The sequence below is a fragment of the Scyliorhinus torazame genome, chromosome 16, assembly GCF_047496885.1.
Source record: "Scyliorhinus torazame isolate Kashiwa2021f chromosome 16, sScyTor2.1, whole genome shotgun sequence".
Lineage (NCBI taxonomy): Eukaryota > Metazoa > Chordata > Chondrichthyes > Carcharhiniformes > Scyliorhinidae > Scyliorhinus > Scyliorhinus torazame.
Genome location: NC_092722.1, coordinates 151,299,700 through 151,317,387, shown reverse-complemented (window position 1 = coordinate 151,317,387; position 17,688 = coordinate 151,299,700). Strand labels below are relative to the sequence as shown.

The following is a 17,688-nucleotide window of genomic DNA, read 5'->3' as shown; positions in this document are numbered from 1 at the left end:
GCGTGAGGGTGTGATGGCGTGAGGGTGTGATGGCGTGAGGGTGTGATGGCGTGATGGTGTGAGGGTGTGATGGCGTGAGGGTGTGATGGCGTGAGGGTGTGATGTGTGAGGGAATGATGGTGTGAGGGTGTGAGAGTGTGATGGTGTGAGGGTGTGATGGTGTGATGTGTGAGCGTGTGATGGTGTGAGGGTGTGAGAGTGTGATGGTGTGAGGGTGTGATGGTGTGATGTGTGAGCGTGTGATGGCGTGAGGGTGTGATGGTGTGAGGGTGTGATGGTGAGGGTGTGATGGTGTGAGGGTGTGATGGTGTGAATGTGTGAGGGTGTGATGGTGTGATGTGTGAGGGTGTGATGGCGTGAGGGTGTGATGGTGTGATGGCGTGAGTGTGTGATGGTGTGATGTGTGAGGGTGTGATGGCGTGAGGTTGTGATGGTGTGAGGGTGTGATGGCGTGAGGGTGTGATGGCGTGAGGGTGTGATGGTGTGAGGGTGTGATGGCGTGAGGGTGTGATGGCGTGAGGGTGTGATGGTGTGATGTGTGAGGGTGTGATCGCGTGAGGGTGTGATGGTGTGAGGTGTGATATTGTGAGGGTGTGAGGGTGTGATGTTGTGAGGGTGTGATGGTGTGAGGGTGTGATGGTGTGAGGGTGTGAGAGTGTGATGGAGTGAGGTGTTCAGGACGTGAGGGTGTGAGAGTGTGAGGGTGTGATGGAGTGAGGGTGTGAGGGTGTGATGGCGTGAGAGTGTGATGGCGTGAGGGTGTGATGACGTGAGGGTGTGATGGTGTGAGGGTGTGATGTTGTGAGGGTGTGATGGTGTGAGGGTGTGATGGTGTGAGGGTGTGAGAGTGTGATGGAGTGAGGTGTTCAGGACGTGATGGTGTGAGGGTGTGATGGTGTGAGTGTGTGATGGTGTGAGAGTGTGATGGTGTGAGTTTGTGATGGTGTGAGAGTGTGATGGTGTGAGGGTGTGATGGTGTGAGGGTGTGATGGTGTGAGAGTGTGATGGTGTGAGGGTGTGATGGTGTGAGGGTGTGATGGTGTGAGAGTGTGATGGTGTGAGGGTGTGATGGTGTGATGGAGTGAGGGTGTGATGGCGTGAGAGTGTGATGGCGTGAGGGTGTGATGGTGTGAGGGTGTGATGGTGTGAGGGTGTGAGAGTGTGATGGAGTGAGGTGGTCAGGACGTGAGGGTGTGATGCATGAGGGTGCGATGGCGTGAGGCATGGGAACACCACACCTGGAGGTTCCCTTCTAAGTCACTCAATTCTGACTTGGAAATATATCGGCGTTCTTCCACTGTCCAGTTAAAAATCCTGGAGCTCCCACCCTAACAGCACGGTGTGTGTATGTATACCCCAGGGACTGAAACAGTTCAAGAAGGCAGCTCACCACCACCTTCTCAAGAGCAACTAAGGATGAGCAATAAATGCTGGTCTAACCAGGGGTGTCCGTATCTCATAAATTAATTTAAAAACATAATGTCTATCACCTCGCTTATACCCTATGCACCTCTTAATGGAGCCTAGTGTATTTTAACATTATTAAACTTTTGTCTTTCCAGCTAAACCCCCAGAGCCCTCTGCTCCTATAATCCCTTTAGAGCTGTATCCTATATTTTATATTGTCTAAGTTACTCTTTTTTAAAATGCATTTTATTACAAACATGTATCAAAACAGATTACAGCGAGTAATCACCCCGGGAAACATAACCCTAATCAAGCCACTACCCCCGGTGGTGATGCCGACCGCCACTCCAGCAAAATTTGCCACCGTGCAATCAGAGCTCCGGCTTCTCTGAGACCCCAAATACCGGTACCAAAGGGTCGGGATCCACCTCCTCCTCCTCCACTATCCTGGCTAAGACCGCGAACAACCTTGCCCAGAATCTTCCCAATGTTTCACAACCCCAAAACATGTGCGTGTGATTCGCTGGCCCCTGCCCACACCCTCACACTCATCTGTCACCCTGAAAGAACCCACTCATCCTCGCCCGAGTCATATGCACCCTGTGCACCACCTTAAACTGTATCAGGCTCATCCTTGCACGTCTGAGCTCTTCCTACCAAAATAAATAATTTTACATTTTTCTCATTGAATTTAATCTGCCACTTGTCTGCCCATTCCACCAACTTGTCAATGTCCTTTTGAGGTTCTATACTATCTTTCTCACAGTTCATAAGTTTTGTACTGTCTGCTAATTTTGAAGTTATGACCTGTAAACCAAGATCTAGGTCATTAATATAAATCAGGAAACGCAAGGGTCTCAGCACTGACCCCTGGGAACGCTACTGCAAACCTTCCTCCAGTCCAAAAAAAATCCATTAACATCTATCCTCTGCTTTCTGTCACTGAGCCAACTTCATGTCCATGTTGCCAATGTCCCTTTTGTCCCATGAGCTGTAATTTCACTTCGAAGTCTGTTGTGCAGCAGTTTATCAAATACCTTTTGGACGTGTATCTTTATCACATAAATAGAGTACCTGGAGGAAACCCACACAGGAGGAAGTGCAAACTCCACATCGACAGTCACCTGAGGCTGGAATTGAAGCCGTGTCCCTGGTGCTGTGAGGCAGCAGTGCTAACCACTGTGCCACCATGCCACCCTGCGTGTTCTTCGGAACTTCCCAATGTCATGCCATTCATTGAATACTTCCTTGTCAAATTATCCTTCTAAAGTGTATCACCTCACACTTTTCAGGATTAAATTCCATCTGCCACTTATCTGCCCATTTAATCAACCCATCTATATCTTCTTGTAACCCAAGACACTGAACCTCATTGTTACCCACCCGGCTAATCTTTGTGTCATCCTCAAATTTACTGATCCAACCACCCACAGAGTCATCTATGTTGGTTATATAAATGACAATAATAGGAGACCCAGCACATATCCCTGTGATATGCCACTGGACACTGGCTCCAGTCACTAAAGCAGCTGTCACCCTCTGTCTCCTACAGCTAAGCCAATTTTGAATCCACCTTAACAAGTTACTCTGTATTTGTGTTCTTTTTAAGTCTTCCATGTGTGACCTTGCCAAAGGCTTTGCAGAAATCCATGTAAACTACATTAACCACACTACCCTTATCTACACACTTGGCCACATGCTCAAAAAATTCAATCAAATTTGTTCAACATGACTTCCCTCTGACAAAGCCATTCTGACTGTTCCTGGTCAAACCTTGCCTCTCAGATTACAATTCTGCTGCTGCTGATGGCCGACAGTGCCTCGTGGATGTCCAGTTTTGAGTTGCTGGATCTGATCAAAATCTATCCCATTTTGTGCACTGGTAATGCCACAAAACAAAATGTGAAGGTGGGACTTGGTCGCCACTAGGATTGTGAGGTGGTCCCTCCTCCCAATACGGACATGGACAGATGCATCTGTAATAGGTAGGTTGGTGAAGACGAGGCCAAGTAGATTTTTCTCTCTTGTTGGTTCTGTCATCATCTGCCGCAGACAATCTAGCAGCTGTGTCCTTCAGCACTTGGCCAGTGCGGTCAATAGTAGCCATTTTTGATGACGGACATTGAAGTCCCCCCAGGGGACATTATGTGCCCTCATCACCCTCAGTACTTCTTCGTAATGGTGTTCAACATGAAAATTGCGCAACACTGATTGATCTACTTAACTTTGCTCATTATATTCATCTCTAGCAGCAAGATATTTATAAATGTTAACTTTTTACAAGCTAATTTTCTCCACGGTTTATAAGGTTTAAAACTTGTACATTTCATTTTGTTCTCAGTCCAAATAAAAAACATTGAGTTTATTTATTCCCTTTTAAGACTCTTTTATTTCCATCAAATGGCTGCCACCCTTTTAACCCAGAAGCTAAGGACAGTTCCTATTCTTATCTGAGACTCCTCCCATCCAGGCATTGCCTTCTTCCAGACCCTTCCATCATGCAGAAGGTACAGAAGTCTGACATCCAGACATAGGAACAGCTTCTTTCCCACAGCTATAAGACTCCTCAATGCTCCCCCTCAGACTGATCTGTTCCCTGTAAGAACACTATTCACGACGCCCTATGCTGCTCTTGCTCATGTATTTGCTTTGTTTGGTCCCTTGTTCCGTATTGTAACCAATCACTGTTTGTCGATATGCCATCTGTTAATGTACTCTGTTGATTATTCTTTTTGTCTACTATGTACATGCTGTGTACGTTCCCTCAGCTGCAGAAAAATACTTTTCACTGTACTTTGGTACATGTGACAATAAATCAAATCAAATCAAATCAAAACAAATTAAATAGCCATTGAGCTTATTCAATGAATAGCAATTGAGCACAAAATACAGGCCAAAGAATCTTCCTTTTGTCTTTGCTGTTTTAATGTCAAGGGTCGTAATAATAGACCCTGGCCGGGATTCTCCGATCCCGTGGCCAAGTTCTGTTGCCGGCGTCAAAGGTGGCGCGAGTCCCTCCGTGTATTCACCCCTTCCTAGGGGGCTAGTACTGCACCGGAGTGGTGTCCACTGCCGCGGCGCTCGGAAGCCGGCGCACTATGCCCGTCGCAAGTCCGCGCATGTGCGCCATGGCCGGCGCGAGTCCCCGCATGCGCGTGGGTTCCCATCTCTGCGCCGGCCCCCAGGCAATATGAGACCTACAGGGGCCCGGCGTGGAGGAACATAGGCCCCCCACGGAACTAGCCCACCCGCGATAGGTAGGCCCCGATCACGGGCCAGGCCACCGTGGAGGTAGCCCCCGGAGTCGGATCCCCCACCCCCCACCAGGACGCCACCCGTAGCCAGAACTCCGAGGTCCCGCCGGGTGGGGCCATATGTAAGCCACGCCAGCGAGACTTGGCCAATCTCGGCGGGCACCGTGGGCGCCCGAGAATCGGCGCCGGAGTGGCGTGGCGCGATTCTAGTGCCCCCCCGCCGATTCCGGCCTCTACCTTTAACAATTAAAAGGGTGATCCTCTGGTGATTTAAGGGTGATATTGTAATAATGTACCAATATAATAATATTAAAAACAAAATTAAAATTTCTGTTGCCATTATTGAAGGCTTGGGACAAATTTTTCAGGAAGATCAAGGCTTGTGAGTACTGTAGGATTGCTTCCATTTTCGCGGAATTGGTATTGCATGCTTGCCTGATGGATTACGGAACTTTTTGATGGTTATATATATTAAGTGATTAGTTAACCACTTGAAACTTATGAAGCAGCATTGCCGCAGCTGTTTCATGATTGCCTGATTTTCTGGACCGACTAACAAAATCAGATTTCATGAACTTGTTCACATTTGTGCACTTGTTATTCCAAATGGCAATTAGTAAGTTCTGTGAAAGATCAGAGGAAATAAATCCTACGGTGTGTTGCAGTAGAATGCTGCAGAGCTTCCATCATTTCTATGCTTTTAGTGTGACCTTGTCCTAAATCTCAGTCATGTGAATAATAAAAGCAGCATTTAGAGACACAAATAACAATACAATGAGGGGTTGGTTACTTTAATCCAAAGGTTTGAACAAATGACCTGGAAGCATTAGTTCAAATTTCACCATGGTATCTGGGGCATTTACATTAAATTAAATAAATCTGGAATAAAATGTTAGTCTCAATAATGGTGATCATGAAACCCCTGGATTGTCGTAAAAAAGCAATCTGGGCCAAGTTTTTAAAAATTAGTTCTTGGGCTGTGGGCTTCGCTGATTGGCGAGCATTCATTGCCCATCCTTAATTGCCCTTGAACAGAATGGCTTGCTCGGTCATTTCAGAAAGCATTTTAAAGTCAACCACATTGCTGTGGATCTGGAGTCACATGTAGGCCAGACCAGGTAAGGATGGCAGATTTCCGTCCCTCAAGGGTGTCATTGAACCAGATGGGTTTTTACAACAATCGACAATGGTTTCATAGTCAACATTAGGCTTTTAGGACACAATTCAGTGACCCATTGTGCCCGGTGCACAGCCAGGTTGCCAGGCTGGCAATGCCAAGGTTCCCCAGTGCTAGAGTGAGTCCAGGGTGCCCATGTGCCGGGTTGGCACTCCTAGAGAGGAGGGGGTGACTGGAGCTTCCCAGGGGCCTCAGGAAGGTTGGGGATGAGAGGAGGCAGAGAGTGGGGGAAGCTTGAAAGGGAGGGGTGGGGGAGATAGGGGCTGCCAGACAAAATGGCGTCCCAATCTGAGAGCAGTCATTGCTGCTGGTGAAATCAGCTTGCCAGCAGAAAATCTCTTTCAGTGTGGGCAAAAATCCAGCAAAGTGTCTGTGTTTTAAGTCTGCTGAATCGCGCCCTCAATTCTAGATATTTATTGAACTCAAATTTCACCATCTGCCGTGGCAGGATTCGAACCCCAGTCTCCAGAGCAGCACCCTACATCTCTGGATGACTAGTCCTGTGGCAATACTACTTTTCCACCTTTCTTACCCAAATAAATGCTCTTGACTCTTAACTGCCTAGCAAGCCATTCAGTTTTGGCCAAAAAGGCAATCACCACCATCTGCCCGAGGGTAATTATTGAGCTGGGCAATACCATCCACATCCAGTGAATGAAAATAAAACAAAAGACTTACCTGCCTCATGGAGGCAGTGGAAACTAGGAGCAACATTGTACTTTTGCCAGAGGCAGATTAAGGTCAGAAATGTTTGCTAAATTTTTCAGCCAGAGTGTAAAACCCTCTTATTGGGCTGTGCACTTGTTGGAGCCTTCACTAGACCCAGAACAAGACCTACCATCACCCTCAGAAGAGATAACATCCACTGAGCCCATCAAGGACATGTTTTGTAGGATTCCTAATGTAACTCAATGCAGGAATACGCGTGGGCATGTCTCTCAAACTGCTGCTAGAATGAAGGAAAGAGGGCAGCTGATGGGGGGGGGGGGGCTCAAAATTCTGTTCTATTGTTAGTAACTATTCCACTGACAAAGAGAAATACTTGAGCCTAAATTAGTCATCTCAATAAAGTGTCTAATGAAGTCTTGCTGCTGTGATAGGGATAACTTCAAAGAGTGAATAAACCAAATTTGCACCTGAACTGGTCCAATATCTACGTGGGGATAATAAATTTCAATGGACGTTAAAGCAAGTGGGAAACGAGTGCTCCATTTCTTAGCACTAGTATTATGGAATAGTAACAATATTAGCCATTAATATTTCAATATGCCCACAATTAATTACTGGGTTTTTGGCAGTAACTGATATTGTTGCATGTTTTAGCTGACCCAGAAAGCTTCACCTTAGGCCTTCTTCATTTGCACAGAAACAATTGAGGATTTGGGTAAATTACATTTTGGAACCTGACCTGCACATTTCGAGGGTCAACTACATTTTGCTTAATAATGAGCCAGAAATCAATCTCCGACACCAAATAAACTTCTGTACTCCCACTGAGCCCCTTTCATGAGTTCACTGCTGCCACCAGTCTTTACTGCTGCTGCTCAGGTGTATCTGAGACTCCATACTGGAATTTCATTTGTCCAACCAATTATTTTTATAGGTGTACAGTGAAGGTGGTGATTTTTACTGTTGCACTCCAACAGGATTTCTAACCAGTACAGCAAAAATAGACGTTGATGCTATGAACCAGCACAAAGTCAAGCGATGGAACAGCCAAAACCAGAGTTAAGGCAACTTCAGTGACCCAAATATGAAGGATTTGCATCTATGGTATCTTACTTTCTGCCACGGTACACACAAGGTTAAAACATCAGACTCACGCGAAACAGTTTTGCTTTTTTGATACACAACAGCCACAGAATAGGCATGTCTGCAGCAGATGTCTAAAGGGGACAAAGCAAAATCGTTCAATTAAAATTCAAACATCCCGATAATTGTGTTTGACTATCTGCTTGAGTGACAGATTTGCTTGAATTCAAGTGACAAGTACATCCTTTGGCATAGTTTGAAAGTATGGGTTATGTTCCCCACTTTGAGGTACTGTTATGACAAGTGAGCACGCCCCCACCAACACCACCACAATCCTGACCCAGTCGCTTGGGACCAGAGTTATTTCACATGTGCGACCAACAGTGAGAGGAAGCCCGACATTGTCACTGGGGAAAATCCCAGCAACATTGTATAATGTGAACACTGCTCGAGCATCAGATATTGAAGCCTAAAACAGGTGAGAGTCCAGCCAAGAAATAGATGGAGAGGAGGGCTATATTAAGTCCTCTCTCTCACTCGCGACTCAAATCTGTACAAAACCCCTACTTGGGTTGAGAGACATACCTGGGCATTGTCCCCTGACAATCTGGCAGTGCGCCCTGGCGGTTACTCTCCTCCATTTGGGGGTCCTCTTCTGGCGTGTAGGGCTAGGTGTGTTCCCCTTAACCTCTGGGGGAATGGGGTGCTCCAATGTGCATGGGGAGGGGGGGCGGTGGGTTATCTTAATTAAACTTTGAGATCGTAGTGCCGTAGTTCCGATCTCAGATTCTTGGTGGTGCCAATATGTTTAGGCCCTGCCCCTCCAGCTGACTGTGTGATCCTCTTTGAAGTTGCACAGAATGCTGTTAAATCAGATGAGAAAAGGTGACTGTGAAACCAGCGAGTTTCACAAGCTTTTCTCACCTGATCCAACACTCTGCAATTTTGGGATGATCCCGTCCCATTTCTCCAAAGCGCTACCTTTGCCCCTGTAAGCCCACTTTACATAAACTCTGCTCCACGTGGCTCTTTCTTTAAGTTTTAAACTCACATTAATTGGAACCTCTGCATGTACTTGTCTGGATTATAGAATCCCTACAGTGCAGAAGGAGGCCACTCGGCCCATTGAGTCTGAACAGACACTCTGAAAGAGCACCCTATCTAGGCCCACTCCCATGCCCTATTCCCTTAACCCCATAATCCCACCTAACCGGCACATCCCTGGACACTAAGGGGCAACTTAGCATGGCCAATCCACCTAACCTACACATCTTTGGGCTGTGGGAAGAAACCAAAGCACCCGGAGGAAACCCTCGCAGACACAGGAAGAACATAGAAACTCCACACAGGCCAGAACCCGAGTCCCTGGCACTGTGAGTGAGCAGCACTAACCACTGTGCCACTGTGCCATCCTATGTGATATTTGTTGGCTGGTCAACAGCCATTAAACTGACTGCCTCAATAAGAGCTGTTCACTGACCTTTGTATTGATCTGGTGATCTATCAAAACACTCCCAGAGGGGCCCACCCATGTTACCCTGCAAGAACCAATGTAACAAGCATTGGAACGTCCTGGACCTTAAATAGACCCGTGTACACACCCCATATCCACCTCCCAACCCCCATGAGACTCCCCGACTACTCCTTGTGTCCAACTCTCTCAACAGGATGCTTCCAGATTGCCCTGCCCGAAACAGTACTTCCCCAGACTCAGTCAGGAGGTAGGGTGAGAAAGGATCAAAAGGAATTTAAGGTAAGAAGGCAGGAGTGGATTGGAAATCGGACTCTGATTGCCAGTCCGTGAAGATTCAGGCCCTTTGTTTTTGGAAAGTCAAGCGTATGAATTAAATACGGAAAGAATTTTCAAATCTTCTTCATACTCTTTTTTTCGTTCCTATTTTCTTTCCTTCGTTGAGCTGATGATGTTAGAACTGATTTTAGACAATCGGCCATATGAATTAGGAAGTCATGGCTGCAAATTTCATGATTTTGTTCCCAACATAAAGTGCATTTGCAAATTGGACCTACACCCATACTTGGAGAAGTAATTTGGGTGGCATTGGCTACCCTTCTGTAGTGTTCGCTCAAGTGGCTATTGAACCAATTTGAATGCCTCGTTCCATGTTGGACCAGTAGTACATGGGATTTCCACCCGATTTCCCTTGCATGGCATTTTTAAAGGTGCAGCATAAGGCTGTGGGTACACGCAGCAACCCCATTCTTCTCTTCGCCATTGCAATACTGAACAGTTTACACTATTTCCATGGAATCAGACACATTTTATGAGGAGATGGGAGTTCACAGAATCTCCCTTCCTAACAGCACTGTGGATACACGTACACCACATTGTCTTCAGCAGTTCAAGAAGGTGGCTCATTACCACCTTTTCAAGGGAAAATATTGATTGGCAACAAATGCTGGCCTAGCTCGTTATGCCCACATCACCTGAAAGAATCAAAGAAAGAGGAGTTCTGAAGGATGGGGACCCTACTTTGGGGTCAGGAACTTTTTGACAGGTAAATTCAAAAGATGTCGACAACTTCAGACACAATAATTAGCTGCTGCATGATGCATTTATATGTTTTAGTGCAATAGTTGATGATAGGGGTTTCTTCAGAAAATGAAAGTGACTAACATTGTGAAGGTGAAAATGTCTGCAAACGAATGACAGTACTTTCCCCAGTTGATAAAGTGCTCTTCTGCATTCAACAATATTGAGATTCAGATTTTAGTGTGTCAGTTAGGCCCTGTACTTTCAGGTTTACATTGATTGCCAGCCCAGCCACCTGTTGAGCATTTGAAGCAGTTGAGCAGATTACTGAACTCTTTGATTGACAGGTCAGCCACCTGTTCAGCCTTTGACGCAGTAGAACAGATGGCCAAATCTCTATTATTTTAAGGTTTAAATGTATTTAGTTCTGGTTACTTTGTTGACACAATTGTGCCATGGGAACTCATTATGAATGCTTGCCTGAGCTTCAACCCCCTCAAATGGATTATGCCCAGCAGGAGTTCTGATACAGCTGTCAAAAGGACTGCAAGCTTTGTTCTGAATGACAATTTTATGAGCTCCTAAGAGGATTACGTTTTCTTGAGAAAAGTTTTGGAATAGCTGTTTCTTTGCTGTGACAATTTCATGAGCTTCTTAAAGACTCTCCAATGTTATTTTAGGCCTCATGAGTTATGTTCACGGGCGATACTGGGTGAGTGACTATGGCGGGTATGGAGGGTCCTGGCATATGGAGAGGGCACAGAGGTATGGAGGGGACATAGTGATGGGTGAAATGGGGTGAGGGCAAGCATGCCTAACACTCATGCACAGAACTGGGATGAAGTCCCAGTGAACAAAGATGGGCCTTTTAACCTGCCCATTTCGGCATCCACCCTCCTCTGTTCAACCTTGGACATGTTTCGGGGGACGGCAATCCCTATACCAGTCCATCCCTGCCAGCCCACCTTGAAAATAGCATGGGCTGGCACTGCTAGGGAGGAGGTGAGAGTTAACATCGCAAAATGACTTGGTTTGTAATTCCCGCCTCAAAGATGAAAATCTGGGCCTAAATGCCAGCAGGCTATTCGCCTGTGGAAGTCATCAGATATGAATAGAAACCTATCCTTACTGATTGTGCATCTGGGCAGCATGGTAGCACACTGGTTAGCACTGTTGTTTCACAGCGGCAGGGTCCCAGGTTTGATTCCCGGCTTCGGTCACTGTCTGTGCGGAGTCTGCACGTTCTCCCTGTATCTGCTGTGGGTTTCCTCCGGGTGCTCAGGTTTCCTCCCACAAGTCCCGAAAGACGCGCTGTTAGGTGAATTAAACATTCTGAATTCCGCCTCTATGTACCCGAACAAGTGCCGGAATGTGGCGACTGGGAGCTTTTCACAGCAACTTCATTGCAGTGTTAATGTAAGCCTACTTGTGACAATAAAGGTTAGTATAAACAAAGGAACGCCTTTCAGCAGAGTCCCCAAAATATGATCAAAAGTGAGAATTCTGCTTGAGTTTGTTCCCTCTCCTTCTCCAAGGACAGTGAAGTCAGCTGAGGTCAGCAAGGTCACTGCTCACACCCTTTTTCACAGTAGTAGCCCTGCAGCAAACAGTACACTTGGACAGTAAATTTAGCACTAGACATTTTGCAGTGGTGATATGTCAGAACAACAGTGCTTTCAGAAAAAAAAAGTCTTGATACTCAATCAGCAATTACAATTCTTATGTGTCTTCGCGAAGTAATCCTGACTCATTTATCAGCCTACATTTGAAATGAAGGAAATCAAGTTTCTCCAAGAGTGCTCAGAGTGAAACCAAAAATAAAGACGATTTATTGACAGCAAGAGCAAGCTTTGGAAAATAAACTGTACTATGTGGCATGTAAATCAGAAATGTATATATCAATGTTCACCTTTGCCCCACTCTTATAAGTATTTTCATTGAGACAGCAGGATGACCTCAACCAACTCCAGCTCTGTAAATGTCATAAGGAGCAGTTCAAGCAGGGTCAAGCTTGGGTAAGTCATCATTTTTCTTCCTGAGAGGTGTACATTTCATTTTCACAAAGTAATTGATCTGGGGACTCAAACAGGATCAAATGAAACTTACACTGTCATGCAAGTTTGAATATCAAGCACCCATCAATATACATATATCTGACCCTTTGTTTTTCAAGTAGACTCTCAGTCTGGACATAATTAAGAGATGAACAAGGATGAGAAATAGATTAGCGTTGTGAGCTGTGGTGAATTTAATTGGTTAATAGGGATAGCTTTTGATTGGCAGCCCTGACACTGTACTGGCTTTGTCCAGCTCCGCAACTGGACATAAAACATGGTAACAGGGTTGTATTATTTGCAATCATGAGATTTCAAAGCTTACCGTATGATTCCAAGTGTTTGTGACGGCACTGCCATCAAGCAGGTAGTATGTCTCTGTGTAGTTCTCAGCAAAAAGTACACTGCGGAACAGGAAAAGAGTGAAACCGTTAGAAGCATGACTCCATACAATGCAGAGTTCACAACAGCTCGCTGAATACAATGTTACTGACCAACTCCTGGGTCTGGTGCATATGGTACGATTCAAGCTGAAATAATCTCTTCCTGTAAATCTGAAATAATCACTTTACCGACTTAATTATTCTTTTTAATTGAGTGCACAAAGGATCTGTGGGAATAGCACCTTTTCTCTCGCGTTATACTGGCTCCCTGTACTGGGCAGAAAAGCAGGCACAGGGATGTTGGGCCAACGTCTCACTGCTGGCCAGAACAGGAATTTACCACAAGACTGACATCACGGTGTCTGAACGGATGTTCAATAGGGTGGATGTTTTATAATGATGGACAATGCATCACCTGTTATTTATATTGTTCGAGGCGCTCCTGAGGCAGCCAGCCGCATTCTCGTACAACAGCCCCACTGCTCTGCTGCCACATTTGAAAGTGGAACTAACATGCACTCTAAAAGCATAGAGGTGAATTTCGGTGGGGTACTACATAGAACATAGAACATAGAACGATACAGCGCAGTACAGGCCCTTCGGCCCACGATGTTGCACCGAAACAAAAGCCATCTAACCTACACTATGCCATTATCATCCATATGTTTATCCAATAAACTTTTAAATGCCATAGAACATAGAACATAGGTATATGTTCTATGCCATAGAACATAGAACATAGGTACTGTGGACTTATGCACCTGCAAGGAGTCAATGTCTTCAGGAGGCAGGGGAAAACTGGCAATAGATAAAAACATTGGCAAATATGTGGAGTAAACATATAGTAGTTAGCACTGATCCCAACGGGCGGAGACCGGACGGAGCAGTGCTCGTTGGGTGCCCCAGGGGATTGGAGGCCCCCAGCTGCATGCCGTTTGGGCAGGGTGGTGCCATTGCATTGTTGGTGCCACCTGGGTGCCCTGATAGTACTGCCTGGGTGCCAGCCTGGCACTGCCAGGATGCCCAGGTGTCAGTGCCAGCTAGCATGGGCACTGCCACGAGCCAAGCTGGCATTTTTGGCGTGCTTGCGGTTGGGCCGGGGCTGCCCGGCGTGGGTGTTGGGTGGTTGCGGTGAAGGGGGTGGGGACACACACACTCTCTCATGTTGCATTTGGGCTGGGTGTACAGGTCGGAGATTGTTTCGGGCGCCTCAGAGATTGGGACATTTGGAAATGGTTCCCGATCTCTTGCTACAATGGGAAGTTCCGGCGAGCGGAGTTCCCCACTGTACAGATCGGGCGCGGCCCGATTCCCGCCCCCGCCGAATATCCGGTACCGGAGACTTCGGCAACCGGCGGGGGCGGGATTCACGGCGGCCAACGGTCACGCGTTCCCCGTTCAGGAAACCACTACCCACCTGCCAAAGAAGGTCACTTGATGATTTGTAGCTTAGAAAGTAGTACAATATTTTATAAAATGGCAACAAAAATATAAAAACAAAAGAACATTTTCCCTTATGAAGTCCAGTCTCAGACAGACCTGGCATACAGACATCAGGGGCGAAATTCTCCCCAAACGGCGCGATGTCCGCCGACTGGCGCCCAAAACGGCGCCAATCAGATGGGCATCGCGCCGCCCCAAAGGTGCGGAATGCTCCGCATCTTTGGGGGCCGAGCCCCAACATTGAGGGGCTAGGCCGACGCCGGAGGGATTTCCGCCCCGCCAGCTGGCGGAAACGGCCTTTGTTGCCCCGCCAGCTGGCGTGGAAATGACATGTCTGGGCGGCGCATGCGCGGGAGCGTCAGCGGCCGCTGACAGTTTCCCGCACATGCGCAGTGGGGAGAGTCTCTTCCGCCTCCGCCATGGTGGAGACCGTTGCGGAGGCGGAAGGGAAAGAGTGCCCCCACAGCACAGGCCCACCCGCAGATCGGTGGGCCCCGATCGCGGGCCAGGCCACCGTAGGGGCACCCCCCGGGGTCAGATTGCCCCGCGCCCCCTCCAGGACCCCGGAGCCCGCCCACGCCGCCTTGTCCCGCCGGTAAATAGGTACTTTTATTTAGGCCGGAGGGACAGGCAATTTATCGGCGGGACTTCGGCCCAGCCGGGCCGGAGAATCCAGCGGGGGGCCCGCCAACCGGCGCGGCCCGATTCCCGCCCTCGCCGAATATCCGGTACCGGAGACTTCGGCAACCGGCGGGGGCGGGTTTCACGGCGGCCAACGGCCATTCTCCGACCCGCTGGGGGGGTCGGAGAAGGACGCCCGTGGTCTCTAAAATGGGTCCCCTCTCACCTGCATGATTGCCCAGGATGTGGGTCGCCAAAGATCTGCTTGACGCATGTCATCAAGGGACATTTCATGGTGTTCCACCCCTCCCCATCAAGGCGGCATCCTACTCTGCCAGGGTTCCTTGGTTGGGTATCAGAGCCAGGGGAGACCGCTGTGAGTTCCATATAACCCTGAGCCACCATTGAATTCCAGTGGGCTCAGGGAGAATTGGTGTCAAGTAATTCATTAATAAGCCTAATTGTCATTCACCACCAGAGGATTCCTGAATCGTGCCCTTCCCACTACTGATTTAATTGCCAACAGTTCTCCCAGTTCTGGTGGTCAGTCATTGGGACTCTCTTCAACAATTTTCCCAGCAGCACCCTCAGCCGCCATCATGACATCTCCAGTTGGCTCAAATTCCACCCGATATGTTGGTTCTGATTATCTTAGTGAAAGAAGGTGCTCCTTGACATTTCCTGATGAATATGTAGGAAGCAAATGGCATCGTCCCAGGTTTTTCTAAAGAAACTATGGGCGGGATTTACCGGCTGTTCACGCTGCCGGGAAATTCCGGTCCCACGCTGGCGCACGGGTTTCCTGGCGACGAGGGGTGCAGTCAATGGGAACTCCTGTTGACAATGGCAGGTGCCGTAGATCCTGCTGGCGGTCCACCGAAAAACACATGGCAGAGTGTTCGCGCCGTCGTGAACGCTGTCACGTTTCACGACGGCGAGAAACGGGCACGGGCACTACCGATTCTGGCCCCACAGGGGGCCAGCCCGGCGCTGGAGCAGTTCACGCCGCTCCAGCGTCCCTTCCCGGTGCCAATTGGGTGCCGCGCCAACCCGCGCATGCGCAGTTGGGCTGCGCCAACCCGTGAATGCGCGGGGGGCTTCCTCAACGTGCCAGCCCCGATGCAACATGGCGTGGGGGTCCAGGGGCTGGCCGCTTAATAAACTAGGGCCGGGGCAGGAGAGGCCGGTCCGCCGATCGGTGGGCACCCATCGTGAGCCAGACCCCATCGGAGGCCCCCCCCAGTGAAGGAGCCCCTCTCCCCCCCCCTCCTCCCCCCACAGGCCGCCCCCCCCGACCCTATGCGCAGAGTTCCCGCCGGGAGCGAGCAGGTGTGAACGGCACCGGTGGGACTCTGCCGTTTCCGCCCGGCCACTCGGTCCATCAAGGCTGGAGAATCGGCGGCCCGGCAGCGTCCGGGGGCCCATGACCGGCGCCGCGCCAAATGCGGCGGTGCAAATGGTGCCGATTCTCCATTTGGACAATCAAGTCTGCACCAGCTCTTTGGAGTACAAATCCGGGGCGGGATTCTGTGATCCTGAGGCTAAGTGTCGACGCCGTTGGAAACGCCGTCGCATTTCTCGTCGGCATCAACACGACCTCAGGATCAGCAATTCTGGCCCCTACAAGGGGCCAGCACGGCACTGGAGCGGTTCACGCTGCTCCAGCTGCTGATCCTTTCGTGAACTGGGCGCCGCGGGATCCGCGCATGCGCAGTGGCTCCCTTCAATGTGCCGGCCCCGACGCAACATGGCGCAGGGCTACAGGGGCCGGCCCAGAGGAAAGGAGGCCCCCAGCCAGAAAGGATGGCCCGCTGATCGGTGGGCCCCGATCGTGGGCTAGGCCACATCGGAGGCCCCCCCCGGGGACGGACCCCCCCTAACCACCCCCCACAAGCCGCCCCCCCTGACCCTTCCACGCCGAGTTCCCGCTGGCTGAGAGCAGGTGTGGACGGCAATGTCTCAGTCAATAAGAGTTGTCTTGCCAACCAATCAGTACACTTTTCTCCTGCCATATAATTGTGCTCATTTGAAATTTGGCATTCTTGCATTTTTCCTGATGAGTGTAGGATGAAAAGCTTTGGCAATATGTCTCTCTTTTCAGTAATGTGGTAATAGGGTGAGGTGAAGGGAATTGAGTCGAACGGCTTGTTCCTGTGCTTTTTAATTCTTTGTAACATAATATTATAACGATTTGTCCGTTGTGTAAGTATTGAGTAAGAGAGTGATGAGTGTGTTGATACCAACAATGAGAAAAGAAAGCGATTACCAATGCTTTGCCTTGGCTGATCCACTGAGAATATGTAATCCTTTCCAACACAGTTCTGCAGTCCTGAGCTGAGGGAGATGCCAGTGATAACCATTACGAGTAATAATTCTGTACGACTTGGTGACACTCACATTCAGCATTTACACCGCTGGAAACATAAATAACCAGACTGGAAACTTGTGTGTAACTCCTTCCTGAAGCTTCTGCCATACTTTTGCTATTAAGCTGCAACAAAAGTATAAGTTACACCGAGGGAATTCTAGGTCAGCTTCTGTATGAAGGTAAGAAATGGGATCATAAACCTGGGGCGTCATTCTCCGATCCCCCGCCGGGTCGGAGAATGGCCGTTGGCATGTGAATCCCGCCCCCGCCGAAGTCTCCGAAGGGAGAAAAGTCGGCGGGGCGTTAATGGCGCCACTGCCGCGGAGAATGTCACGGGTCTGCGCAAGGCAGCCGATTTTCAGCCTGCCGATATTCTCCCTCCCGGATGGGCCGAAGTCCCGTCGACGTGATGACCGTTCACGTCGACGTGAATCAAACCTCCTTTTCATCGGCGTGACCCGGTGCTCCAGGCTCACGCCGACCAGCGAGGAGGTGAGTGACGGCCTGGGGGGTTGGCTCTGGGCAGGAAATGGCGTGGCCGCAGACTGATTGCGTGAGGAGAGGTGTGTCTCGGCTTGTGTGTGTGTGTGCGGCGGGGGGGGGGGGTGGTTAGAGTAGGCTGGGCTCCGGGGGAGTGCCGGGAGGGGGTCTGTGCCGGGGTGGAGGCTGGGGGTTGGGGGGGGGTCCGTGCTGGGGTGGAGGTTGGGGGTTGGGGGGGTCCGTGCTGGGGTGGAGGTT

At 49.1% G+C, this 17,688-nt stretch overlaps 1 protein-coding gene across 3 annotated transcripts in view; it reads right to left on the bottom strand.

Annotated features, from left to right (window-relative positions):
- The window catches only part of LOC140393136 (disintegrin and metalloproteinase domain-containing protein 12-like), a 597,415-nt gene that overhangs the window by 244,281 nt on the left and 335,446 nt on the right, over positions 1-17,688 (bottom strand). For all 3 annotated transcript variants that reach the window (XM_072479211.1, XM_072479210.1, XM_072479212.1), the window contains one exon: positions 12,461-12,539. In XM_072479211.1, the coding sequence (XP_072335312.1) occupies positions 12,461-12,539 (79 nt within the window). The remainder of the gene's footprint in view (positions 1-12,460; positions 12,540-17,688) is intronic.